Source organism: Mustela lutreola, chromosome 10, assembly GCF_030435805.1.
Source record: "Mustela lutreola isolate mMusLut2 chromosome 10, mMusLut2.pri, whole genome shotgun sequence".
NCBI classification, from domain to species: domain Eukaryota; kingdom Metazoa; phylum Chordata; class Mammalia; order Carnivora; family Mustelidae; genus Mustela; species Mustela lutreola.
Window position 1 is genome coordinate 10533842 of NC_081299.1, and position 12720 is coordinate 10546561.

Below are 12720 nucleotides of genomic sequence, written 5' to 3' on the forward strand. Positions count from 1 at the left end.
AGCCTCAGAGGGCAGGACACCAGGGCAGACCTGTCAAGCTAACAGGGCAGCCCCCCACTGCAGCCTGACCATCCCCGTGCCTTGCCCTCAGGAGTATGCGGACAACCTGACCAACAGTGGCATCCACGGTGCTGTGTTGGTGCTGGAGCCCACGTTCAACGCCGAGGCCATGGCTACCGCCCTGGGCATCCCCAGTGGGAAGCACATCCTCCGAAGGCACCTGGCAGAGGAGATGAGCGCTGTCTTCCACCCAGCCACGTGAGTGTGGGTTGCTGGCTCCCACTCTGGGGCTCCAGAAGCCCGTGATCCTGACCTTCCCCGGCTCCCTCCCTTCCTGGATCCCACTACTTTCCTACAACACAGTGGCCTACTTCTACAAATCAGGAAACAGAGGCTCCAAGAAGCAAAGTGCTTGAGCCTGAAGGTCACAGTTGAAAAAGAGGTGGCCACTCCAGGCAGGGAGAGCTGCGGAGACAGAGGTTTGGAGGCAGGAGTGAGGATACTAACGGTGCTGATGGTCCCAGTGAGCTGGCCACGTCAGCCTACTGATCCCAGTCTCTTCATCGGAAAATTGGCCAGAGGAAAAGCACCTGGACAGACAGATTAGACGCCCTCCTAGTGGACTCTCTCCTTAAAATAATTGCAGTTAAGCTAAAGTCACCATTTAGTGGACACTTGCTGTGGGCACTAATTTCATCCTCATGACAAGACCAAGAAATTGGTGTCACTATCCCTCCTTTATAGATGGAAACATCTCATTTGAAGGGGGCCAAAGTACTTGCCCAAGGTCACACAGCTAGTAAGGAGCTGAGCCCAGATTTGTCCTTTGCTCTATTAATATGACATATTACATTGGCTTTCATACATTGAGCCAACCTTGCATTCCTAGGATAAATCCCACTTGGTCCTTTTTACATGTTGCTGGACTAGGTGTGCTAGCATTTTGATGAGGATTTTTTACACCTGTATTTGTAAAGGATGTTGGTCTGCAGGTACTTTTTCTTGTGATATTTTTACGTGGTTTTGGTATCAGAGTAATACTGGCCTCATAGGATGAGTTAGGAAGTATTTCCTCTTTCTTTCTTTCTTCCTTCCTTCCTTCCTTCCTTTCTTTCTTTCTTTCTTTCTTTCTCTTTTTTTCTTGAAAGTGTGTGAAGGATTGGTGTCATTACTCCTTAAACATTTGGTAAAATTCACTGGTGAAACCACATTCCTTTCTTTGTAGAGAGTTGGGTTTTTTTCCCCCCTACTTCAATTTTGTTATAAATATGTTCAGATTTTCTATTTCTTCTTGAATCAGTTTGAATAGTTTATATCTTCCTAGAAATTTGTCTTTCATCTAGGTTAGCTAATTGGTTGGCATAAAATTATTTATTTATTATTTTTAATTTTTTAATTTTAAAAATATTTTATTTATTTATTTGACAGAGAGAGAGGTCACAAGTAGGCAGAGAGGCAGGCAGAAAGGGGGGGTAGGAAGCAGGCTCCCTGTTCAGCAGAGAACCTGATGCAGGGCTCAATCCCAGAACCCTGAGATCATGACCTGAGCCAAAGGCAGAGGCTTAACCCACTGAGCCACCCAGGTGCCCCCATACAGTTGATTTTACAATCATTTCCCTATAATCTCTTATTTCTGTAGAACTGGTAGGGCTGTCTCCTCTCTCATTCCTGGTTTCAATCATTTGAGTCCCTCTGTAATCTCCATCAGTCTAGCTAAAGCTTTGTCCATTTTGTTGAGCTCACATTTGAATCTGAGGCTCTCTGAGTCAGAACCCTGAGTGCCGAACCCCCAAACCACATGAAGCCTCAGGAAGCAGCTGGGCCACACCCCATGTTATATAGAAACTGAAGCTTGATGGAGGCGGCAGGGATTGTGCATCTGTGGCAATGATCCAAAAGTCTTGAACTGCCCTTCCCTGTCGGTAGGCTGATATCCAAGAGATTCTCAGAGTGAGATCCACAGATCCCAACAGCAAAATCATTGGTGGGGATCTGCCCAAACTCAGATCTATAGGACCAGTATTTCCTGGGAGAGCCCAGGAATCTACATTTCGGGCATTTTTAAGTAGTTCTATGGAGACCAGAGTTTGACAAGAACCCTAGTCCATGAGCCATGATGCAACAGGTGCAGGAAAGTGGCTTTTCTCCTAAGAATTGTCCACCTTCCTTGACCCCCATCTGGCGCCATGTGACCTGTAATGGCCTTAATATATTCTGAGCCCTGGACAGGCAGCACTAGCTAAAGATTAGCAGGCATTCGTGTGTCTGATTAAACCCTTGACCACCCCTAAGGTCACACGTGCATTAAGGACCATCTACGATTCATGCGTGAGCCCTGGGGAAGTTTCTCGTGGGGCACAAATAGCGTGGGTTCTTATGCTGTTGGGAGGCCAGGGATTCCCTTAGGAATGACATGAAAGCAATCCTTCCAATAAGAGGATAAGGAAGTGGAAATTGGACTTGGTCCTCCTCCTCATTTTACAGACGAGGGGTCTGAGCTGGTCAGCCAGGGCACCGAGAGGCAGTGTCTATCCATGGCCCAGGTGTCAGTTCTCCTCAGAGCCCTTTGCTGAGAACTTGCCACAGGCCGTGGGAAGAGATCTCAGTCAACTCAGGGGAAACAGAACTTCATGAGTTCCTAAGAAATTTTAGAGACCATCCCTGTTGGCACCAAGAGTCCCCCGCTAAGCAAAACACCAGTAGAGACAGTGATCTCCGGGCCTGGTTAATATCACCTCAGTACTTAATCACATGCCTGGGGATTATATTAACCAGGTTCTTCAGGCTTTGCCCCCAGGACGTCTCTGCAGCAGTCCAAGCAGTAAAGATGCCCTGTCCCCTGCCCTCTTGCTCCCCCTCCTTCTGTTGCTGACTTCAGCTTTCCGGAGAGAGAGGGAGCAGGGCCGGTGGTGCTGGCCCTTTAAGGCGAGTCCTTCCAGAATGCTCTGATGGGGCGGAAAGATTCAGATGGAGAAACATCCCTGACCATTGAATAGCTATTAAGAGCTAACCCAAGACTCCATCCCAGGATGAATCCAAGGCTTGGAGCCTGATAGGGCAACACAGTGCATAAAGCAATTGGGAAAGGAACGCAGGTACGGTGAGGCACCCAACAATATTATCAATGATTTTTCCAAACCCACTACCAGCGCCTCCCTTTCTTCCACCACAGGGGAAATGGCTGGAACATGGGTTCAGATCCGGGCTGTGCTGCTTTCTCCTGTATTAGACACAAACCAGTGACTTCAAGCCTCTGAACCTCAGTCTCTCATCTGTAATATGGGAACATGTCCTCCCTTCCCGGCGGCTTTGTTAGCAGGATTCCGGGAGGCAAACTGTAGGCAGTGCTCCTGACACAGAACCCGCCCCTGCCAAACAACTGATAGTTCACGCCTCCCGGCTTCACACACGCATCGGAGTGTCTCCGTGACGTGCTTTCCTCTGAACTGGTTCCGTGGGGCCCTCCTTTCTGTTGATGGGCTTGTTCCAGCTTTCTCCTTAGCATTTCAGTGAGGAAGAACCATTCCTCCGTGAGCTCTGACAGACTCTGCCGTCAAGCACTCAGAATAAGACACCTTGTCATGTCTCCCACCTCCGTGGCTGGCAGGCTTCCCAAGCTACAGATTGGGGGGGGGGGGGGACAGGGGTGCTCCCAAGGGGGGAGGGACACACTGAGATATTCAGGCACCCATGAGAAGGTGATGTGTTATGACGTTCTGCCCACCCAACCCCTGGCAGTGATTGAAATGTGAGCCGAGGGAGCAGGTGCTGGGGTGGTTCGGGGTGGTCCCGTGTAATACGGGGGACAGAGCAGGGCCTTCAAGGGCTCGATTCTGGCTCCTCCTTCATCATCTATGTGATTTTAGGCAAGAAACTTGCCCCCTCTGAGCCTCAGTTCCCCCAACTTGAAATGAGGATAATCACCCCTTCTCAGGGTTTCTGGAAGGGTTCAAGGACCTCAACTCTTATAGCGAGAAAGTAGGCTACAACAACATGTAAACTAATGGGCATGGCTGGGTTCCAATAAAACTTTATTGGCAAAGTCAGTGGGCTGGTTGCAGGTTGCAGTTCTCCGAATCCTAGTCTAACAGAAGCCTTCGATGCTTTGACGCAAGGAGCAGTGGGGTCGCTTCAGGCACTAAGTCAGTGGTGGGGGCAGGGGGTGCAGATTTCAAATGCAGAGTGGGGGAGATTTTCCTGATGCTTCTCAAGTCATACCAGTGAGCTCAAATGGGGGGATTCGCCCATCTAGTCCTCCCTTTCCTGGGAAGGTTTGTAGCACGCTGGAGGGGGAAGAACATGACCTTGGAGTCTCAGAGACTTGGGTTCAGGTCTTGGCTCTGCTGCTCCCAGCTGGGTAATCCTGGACAAATCGCTTAACCTCTCTGGGCCTCCCCCCCCCCCGCACCCCCCCCCCCACCGTGCCCCAACTGTCATGCAGGGACTCTGAGGATTGCATTCAGCAAACGTTGAGCATGTGGGGCCACGCAGGAGGTCTGCAGTAAATCACAGCAGTTATGGTCATTGTCACCCATGGGAGAGTGTGTGTCTCTTGGGAGGGCTGTAGCTGACTCAGTCTGGGTCTCTCTCTAGCTCCTCAGGCATCCGGGAGGCTGAGCGTTTCGGGACACCCCCAGGGAGGGCCTCCAGCATCACGCGGGCGGGGAAGGAGGAGAACAGCGGTGGCGGTATCAAGTACAAGGCTGGCCGGGTAAGCCACTGGATGCCTTCGCCTGTGAGTCCTACAGCCCGGGGGAGGTCTTGTTGTCATCTGGGCCCATACTGTCCCCTCCTAGCTCCTCTTTGGCCTGTGGAGGAGGACCAAAGGGCCAGGTCACAGGTGCAACCAGGAGGGAGGAAGTCACCATCAGATGACCTGCATGATGCTTAAGCCCCATCCCCACCCCCCACCCCCCAACCTCCACTCCCCCCAAACCCTGCACTCTGCCCAGGCTTAGAGTAGCATCTGGAAGCGCGGGTCTCACCTGCCTGCATCAGGATCACCTGGGCAGCTGCTTTACAGGACGTTCTGGGACCCACCTGGGTCTCAAAGCCAAGGCTCTGGGGTGAGGGGGAGCCCTCACTGCAGCCAAGGTTTTGAACTTCAGCGACCTGACCGACAGCCACAGAGTAGCCTCTAGTCTGTGAGAGGGCACGCAGTTTGCCTCTCTCTGTTTACCCAGACTCAGACTGACCCCGATTCCCAAGTGGAAGCGTGAAGGTACAGACGGGAGAAGTGGATAATCCAAAATCCTCCTGTTCATTAGGCAAACATTTTTTGGGTACTGATGGGGTTTGAGGCACCATCCTGAGCGCGAGTGGGGAATGCATGAGTAAACCCCCACCATACTCTCGGGCGAGTTCAGTCTAGACCATGCAGTCTTGAATGGGGTAGAAATTGGTTCCTAGGGGGAGAGGCAAACCCCTCACCCTTTCTCTCTATGAGGAACAGGTATATATACAGGACATGAACAGAAGCACAGTGTCTTTGGTGTGAAAATTTCATGGTGGGGGGGTGTGAGTAGGGGGAAAATATCTTAAAAGTCTCCTTTTTTAAGGTGGCAACACTGACCAAAAGGTTGAGGACCAGTGGTCTGGAAACAAAAGCAGTCAGGGACATGAAGAGTTACAAAGCACTGTCTGGATTATTAGCATAGAGAGATGTTCACAATAAGAGAAAAATCTGTCTGAGAGCCTGGTGCGTCTCACAATAGTAGCTACCCTTTGCTAGTACCTCGCTGTGTGCTTTACAGGTCTGATTTCTACTCTTCACGACTACTCCGAGAGAAAGGAATCGCTATTCCCCCTTGGAAACTGAGAAAACGGAGGCTCAGAGAGGGCAGGCCACAGGTCCAGGGTCACACAGCTGGAAAGTGACAGAGCAGGGATCCACACCCCGGTTTGTGAGCCTCCAAAATACATGCTCTTTCTGCCACACCAGGAGGTGCTAGAATATTTCTTCCTGACCCAGGAACACGGTCAGACTTCACACCCAGGCTCAGACATGCTCACTTCTCCATCATATCCATTCTCAACTCTCCTCCTGCTGAGGAGGGAGATGGGAGGCTTTTGAGGATAATCAAAAAGACTGTATCTGTCCTCACCCTTAGCAATTTACCAGTTCCTTCAGTTGGGAACACGAAGCTCCCTCGTAAGGTTAGCTCACAAAACCCTCTTGGTGTCTCTGAGCAGCAGAGGAGGATTACTAATAGGAGCACAGAGAGGTTAGACAAGTTGCTTAAGGTCACACAGCAATTAGAACGGGGGACCCCTGCATTCCCCAGATCCAAAACACTCACTTCGTCTTCTCTTCCCCCCACTGCTTCCTCTCGTTTTCTCTCCTCTCAGCTGCCCCTGGGGAAGATAGGAAGGGGCTTCAGCAGCAAAGACCCCGACTTTCATGATGACTATGGCTCTCTTCAAAATGAAGACTGTGGAGATGATGACCCCCAGGGCAGGTCAGAGCAGTGCCGTCTGGAAGGCTACAACGGCCTCGAGGTCACCAACGTGTAAGGAATGGATTCCCCGCCAGACCCAGCACGAACACACCCACCAAGGACGAGTATCCAGATGCTGTCTCCACTGTACATAGGGACCGCGGGCCGAGGATACTCCTCTACTCCTGGGCAAAACCCCAGCAGACGGGAGCTCCAGGGAACAAGGTGGCTCTAGTCTGCCTGTCTCGAGCAGGCTGTGGACCTTCCAGCTCGGTGGAAAGACCTGTCGACCCAGCCTCTCTGTAACCCAGGCTCCACCTCAGAGCAACTGTCAGCCAGTGAGCAGTCCAGGCGGTCCCTGGAGCCTTGAACGGAGCTGCCAAGAGGGAAGGAGGCCGGCGGTTCCCCAAAACACCCTTCCAGAAGGAGCAGGCGGGACTCCAATCAGACACGCAGAGCCCAGCACTGGCAGTGTAAGGAGCCAGCAAAGCCTGAGGCTGACCAGTGGTTCCTTCTGGCCAGCCTGGGGGAGCTCTTGGCTCCAGTCCCCGTATCCCCGATGACCGAGAACTCCGGTTCTGACTTGGGTCACTGAATCTCTCTTGGGAGAACGCAAAATGGGATGGTCATTCCCTTCCATCCTAAAAGCCGTGTGTCACACGGGGTGGACACGTAGAATGGCTGTTTGCTTTCTCCTCTCATGAGTGGCTGCTCTGGGCAGGTGGAGGCAGGTGGGTGATCAGGGAGGGGTGGGGCTTAGCAGCAAAGTTTCCAGGAAATGCAGATTTCCTGTCATTGGGATAAAGGATATCCTGAGGATAGGACCAGGGAGGATGGACTTAGATCAGTGACAACCAGCTATGACAGTGGGTTTGGGATTGGAAGCAGGGAAATGCTTGTCACTGTTGACCCAACAACGGTGACACTTGGTTGTGACGTCTCAGTCACCTGAAACAGGTGTGCTTCCCAGCGCCCTCCCTGAGACGAACCTTGCAGAGCAAAGTCATGAAGGTGGTGGACGGAACCCCCAGCCCTTTGCCTGACTCTGCCACTGTTCTGCTGTGTGACTTCTTCCCGGTGGCCTCACCTCTCTGTGCCTCAACGTCTTCATCTACAGTACTCCTGGCTCCCTCCCAGGGACGTCATGAGAATTAACACTTGCTAATGTCTGTAACACACTTTGTAACCTCTCAGGAGACAGGTGGGAAGGTATGGGGACAGAAGGAAGCGCCCAATTTCCCATTCACGACCCAGAACAGACATTGAACGGGTCCTCTGCCGCTGTGTTCTGGTTGGGGCCATGTGCAAAAGGAGGACAAGGAATGCCTACCATTCAGACTCTCTAGAGCCCCCGTAGGGCTTGACCAAAGAGAGAGGGGAAAAGCCTATGTTACACCACCCTGGAAAACCAGTCTGATTCATGTGTTCAGGCTTGAGCCTGCTGACCTTGGCGCTGAGTGATGATTTGGGAGGACCAAGATGCATTGGGTTTCTACTGATGCTTGAGTTGTCAGAATCATCTGGGGGGATCACAACACTGAAGCCATTCGCCCAAGAGTCACGAGAGGTCTGAATTTCCAAGACTCGGTCGGACAGGTAAGTATCCGCCTCTGAGAACCGTCAAAGCCCACATTCTTCAACCCAATGAACTGTTCGCCCTCCTAGGAAAAGCCTCCACCAAGGCGTGATGAACTTGAGAATGACTCCTCCCCAGGGCTGACGACCATGGTTTTTTCTCTGACCTTAAGATAAGCACAGCTTTTCTTGCCCCTGGAAACCAAACGCCTGGCTGGTGGACAGGTGGATGGCCCCTGCCATTCGTCTGAATGTTTAGCCTCCGAGGGTCACATCTCCGACTCCAGGGCCTGAGGGAGAAGCTCCGGTATCTACCTTAGCTTTGCTGGGGTTCCGAACCCCAGGATCCGCATGACATGCAGACGCACAAGGCACCTGAAGATGCAGAGCCCACAGCCAGGATGGGGTGGGGGGGCTCCCCTCTAACCTGATGCCTCAGGTCCCTCCCAAGCCAGCATCCAGGCTGGGCGACCCAGGACCCCAGGATCTGCCTCTTTCAAGCCAGGCGGGAAATGACTGCCACGGGATGAGGAAAGGGGGCACAAGGGGGCCCGCGTGCAGCTCTGAAGCTTTAAAGCCAACGTTGGCCCGAGTTGTCAGACATGAAGCTGATGCTCCCCTCCCCCATTCATTCCCATAGGGGATAAGATGGGCAAGTGGACAATTTGGGGGGTCACTGGCGGGGATGGCACTGCCCCCCCACCCAATTTGCAGCATCAGGCCAGCAGGTCTGGGGCAACGCGAGCAACGTTGAAAGCACCTTCTGGGCCCAGTGGTACATTCTCTCCCAGCCCACGGCCCCATCCTTTGCAGCCAGAGGAGCGTTTGGAACCGGTTTTTCCCACAAGGACAGGTCGGCTGATAAACGAACAACCTCCACACACAGTCAAATCCGGTGGCCTTTGTCTGCTGAAGAGAAAACCCCAAACATCCGCTCTGCTTCAGGGGTGGGCAGGACTGAGCGGAGAGATTCTGGGAGCAATCGGACTCCGGCTGGCAGAGCGGCCACGGACGGAACGGTGACCCGCCACCGCCTGTCCACAGGGCCCGAGGTGTGGTCTTAGGGCTTCCAGACCTGGGAATGCTTCTTGGAGAGGTGTCCTCAGTGCCCACGGGTACTAGCCCCTTTAAAAGAGGTAGTTGGTGCCAAAGGTTGGGGAGAACCAGAGTAAGCAGAGGCATCCTGTATTTCTGCGAGAAGCTAGGGACCCGAGCCCTCGGAAGGCACCTGCCCGGCAGACTCTGAGCCTTTCTCCTAAAAACCTGTCATCAGGGCCCAGGCTATAAGAGGCAGGAAGAAGCTGCAAGAAAACCTGGACCAGATGCGGGAGAAGGGAAGGGGCCTCTGCACGGCCCAGCCGGCATGGAGGGGGCCCGGGGAGGGAGAGCGCAGAACAGTGACCCCACATCTTGAGGTCCCTCAACAGGGCTCCATGTGGTTGAACGGGAAGATTCGGCAGGACGAGATTTCAGTATCTGCTGTGGGGGACCCCGGAACCCTCTATGGATCCAAGCCTAGCCCTCCCACCATCTGGCAAAAAGCATATGTCCGGGCACTGTCTCTTCTACGCTGCTCTTCCAGGCTCCAGCGGGCTCCCAGCAGCGGAGGAGCAAAAAGCCAGGGGACACAGCAGCTTCCGAAGCCAGCATTATTGCCAACGGCTGGCTGGCAAGAAGAACTTCCCAACACAGAGGCAGCTTGTGGCTGCACAGAGGACGAGTTATCCGTGAGCAGAGATGATGCCCCTGGCCTTTCCGTGCCTGGTCACGGCCCCGTGTCTTCCCAGGAGTGAATTTTAACCCTGTAACAATAAATACTACTGCACAGCGCTTTACTGATCAGGTAGCCTTTTTCTCTCCTTTAATCTTACCAACAGCCGCTTTGAGAGAAGAGATTACCAACCCATTTCCTAGATGGGGAAACTGAGGTTGGGGAGGTGGAGGAGTTTCCCAGCTCCAAAAAAGCTAAGAATTCCCAAGGCAGGGACTCAGACTCAGCCCTCTGCTTCCCCACCCCAGGGTCGTCTGACCCCCCTATGCGATTCCCACCACCCCCATGTCGGGGGTCCACCCCTTCCCCTGCCTCCCAGGGCAGGACCTACTTCACCTGGTGACATCACCCCAAGTGGAGTTCAGATGCGCTCTGTCCTGCTGGAAAAGGCTGGGGCCTGCCCTCCCGGTGTCAGGAGGGAAGCATCTGACACGTGACCCCGCCCTTAGCATCAGCCACTTGCCCGTGTCACTCATCCCAGGGTACTCATTTTCAGCTCAGGCTGCCATGACAAACATCACACACTGGAGGGCTGACACAACAGACATTTGTTTTTCCCAGTTCAGAGGCTGGGCGTCCAAGATCCAGGGGCCAACTGATCCTGCTCTTGGGCCCTCTTCCCAGCTCGCAGAAGCTCACCCGTGGCCAGGGGGACTGAGCACAGACAGCGGTAACGTGATGGAAGGGTGGGGGCTCCCAGAGGACCTATGAACTGAATCCTAAGTTCTGAGGAGCCAGCCCTGCTAAGACCCCGGGGAAGAACATTCCAGGCAGTCAGAACTAAGCTGGGTGCTGAGGATATAGTGGTGAATGAAGTCCGGCCCAGCCACTGCTATTGCAGACCTTCCAGTCCAGCGAGGAAAAAAAACACAATAAAATACTCCTCGAGCAATGGGAGAGTGTAACCATGACCAGTCTTGAGAGCAGAGGTAGCTGGTAGTTGGGAGGGCTTATCACATGGGCATTTACTGTAATCAAGAGGAGGTGAGGCCTGGAGAGAGGAGAGTTCAGCAGGTGAAGAGGAAGGGGAAAAGGATTCTAGAGAGTGGGGGCAGCATGTGCAAAGGTCCTGTGGTAGGAGGGCCAGAGTAAGTAGGACTGAAAAAAGGCCCACATAGCTGGGAGAAAGAAATGAAGGGCTCATCTCCCAAGAGTGCTGGAGGAACCTGCTGGGCTCCTGCTGATCTGTGTCACTCTGATGGCAAGCAGAGCTTTCTAACAGGACCTGAAGTCCCACCTTTTGCCGACGGGTCCCTCTTTCCCTTTGCTCTAGATCAAAGCTAAACTGGGCTCCTTGGGCCACACAATGACACAATGGGCCCATGAGGTGGGCTGTCAGGACAGAAATGACTTGAGGCCAACAGAGGTGTCACGTGCCTCTTTAATGACCACAAGTAGAAACCTGAGATGTCTCTTTGAAGCCCTGCTCATCAAAAGAGGATAAGCAGAGTCTCTGGGTGGAATCTCATTGGCTCCGTGGGATGGGGTCTCTAGCCTCCCAGCAATGGGGGCAGCCCACCAGGTCTCATGTCCTGAGGGATGAGTGCCCGTGGCTCTTAGGCGACTCTGGCAGTGGGTGCTTTAATGTGGCCCAAAGGTTTTCTCTTCCCTGATTCAGGTCTCCCCTCCCTAGCAGTGGGGCAAGCATGGATCCCAGGGGAGAAGAGCCCCCTGATATTCAGAGGGCAAGAAACCTGAGTCCCAGTACCCAGCAGTTCACAGGAGCAGGGACAGATTCAAGGTCAGATCCAGAGGTTAGACCTAATAACGGCCAGCCTTGACTGGACACACAAGCCTTGCCCTTTACCGCAGGGTTTCCCCAACCTCAGCACCGTTGACATTCAGGACATACTTTGTCGGGGGCCTGTCCTGGGCATTGCAGGGTGCATAGCGGTATCCCTGGCCTTTTCTTGGCGGATGCTGGGATCGTCCCCTCCCCTTCCAGTCATGAAAACTCCCATATTTGTCCAGACATCACCAATGTCCCCTGGGGAGGCAGAATTCCCCGCCCTCCGATTTAGAATCCCAGCTGGACATGGTTTTGCCCGTTGAATTCCCCCAGCAACCCCTTCAGGTAGGCATGGCTTTTCTCATCTGACAGATGGGGACACTGAGGCATGGAGGGGTTACCTAGATTCCCAGGGTCCCCGATGAGTGAGCGGGACTGGGGAGCAGACTGGCTCTTGCCAGAGTCTGGGCTCAAAACCAAAGGCCTGAGGCTGAACGGCCACACCCAGCTGTTACAGTAAAAAAAAAAAAATCCTCAAGCCAGGTGCTCCCAGGGCAAAAGAGACTTCCTCCGTATTAAGCACGACATTATTGGAAGCTGGACCCGCTCCTTCTGCCGGGCAGAAAATTGCTCTGTAAATTACAGGCTTGCAGGCAGCCCCATGAGCTCCTGGCTTAAAACAAGGTAATAATTTAGGGCCTAGAACGGTCTGGTTCAGTGAGTTCCTATAATAGCTAATCTCACGCCACACCCCCATCGAACCCATTTTATTAAGACGGCAAACAAAAAAACAGGAAACAAAAGCGTAGGTTTGGGACACTCACCCAAGGCCTCGGAGCACATTGGTGACACCAGCTGAGGCACCGGCCCGCCTGCCTCTTCCAACCCCACCCCAAGTCACAGACCTGGCCCAGGGCTGACTGTCCCTGCAGGCTCGGCCGCAGACCCAAGCTATGTGGTCTGGGGCCCATTCCTTTCCCTGTCGGGATGGCTCCCCCTTCCCTTCTGGAGGGGGGGTGGTCAGGCTGATCCAGGGGCTCCTCTTCTCTTCCCTGCCTCCCTCCCCCTGTCCCCCCTCCCCCTCCACTCCTGCCTTCAGGGACATCACAGGATCCTGGATGAACCAATTCCAACCCTCCGCCCCAGGGCGGTACCAATGGCCCCAGGAATGGGCGCTGAACTCTGGAAGGGGAAACCCTAAATGCCTT

General features: G+C 53.5%; 1 protein-coding gene across 3 annotated transcripts in view; it reads left to right on the top strand.

The window, feature by feature from the left end:
• The window catches only part of KAZN (kazrin, periplakin interacting protein), a 1030689-nt gene extending 1020838 nt beyond the window's left edge, over positions 1–9851 (top strand). For all 3 annotated transcript variants that reach the window (XM_059134942.1, XM_059134941.1, XM_059134943.1), the window contains 3 exons: positions 92–258; positions 4594–4711; positions 6349–9851. In XM_059134942.1, coding sequence (XP_058990925.1) covers positions 92–258; positions 4594–4711; positions 6349–6513 — 450 coding nt within the window. In that variant the 3' untranslated portion in view covers positions 6514–9851. The remainder of the gene's footprint in view (positions 1–91; positions 259–4593; positions 4712–6348) is intronic.
• The last annotated feature ends 2869 nt before the right edge of the window (positions 9852–12720 follow it).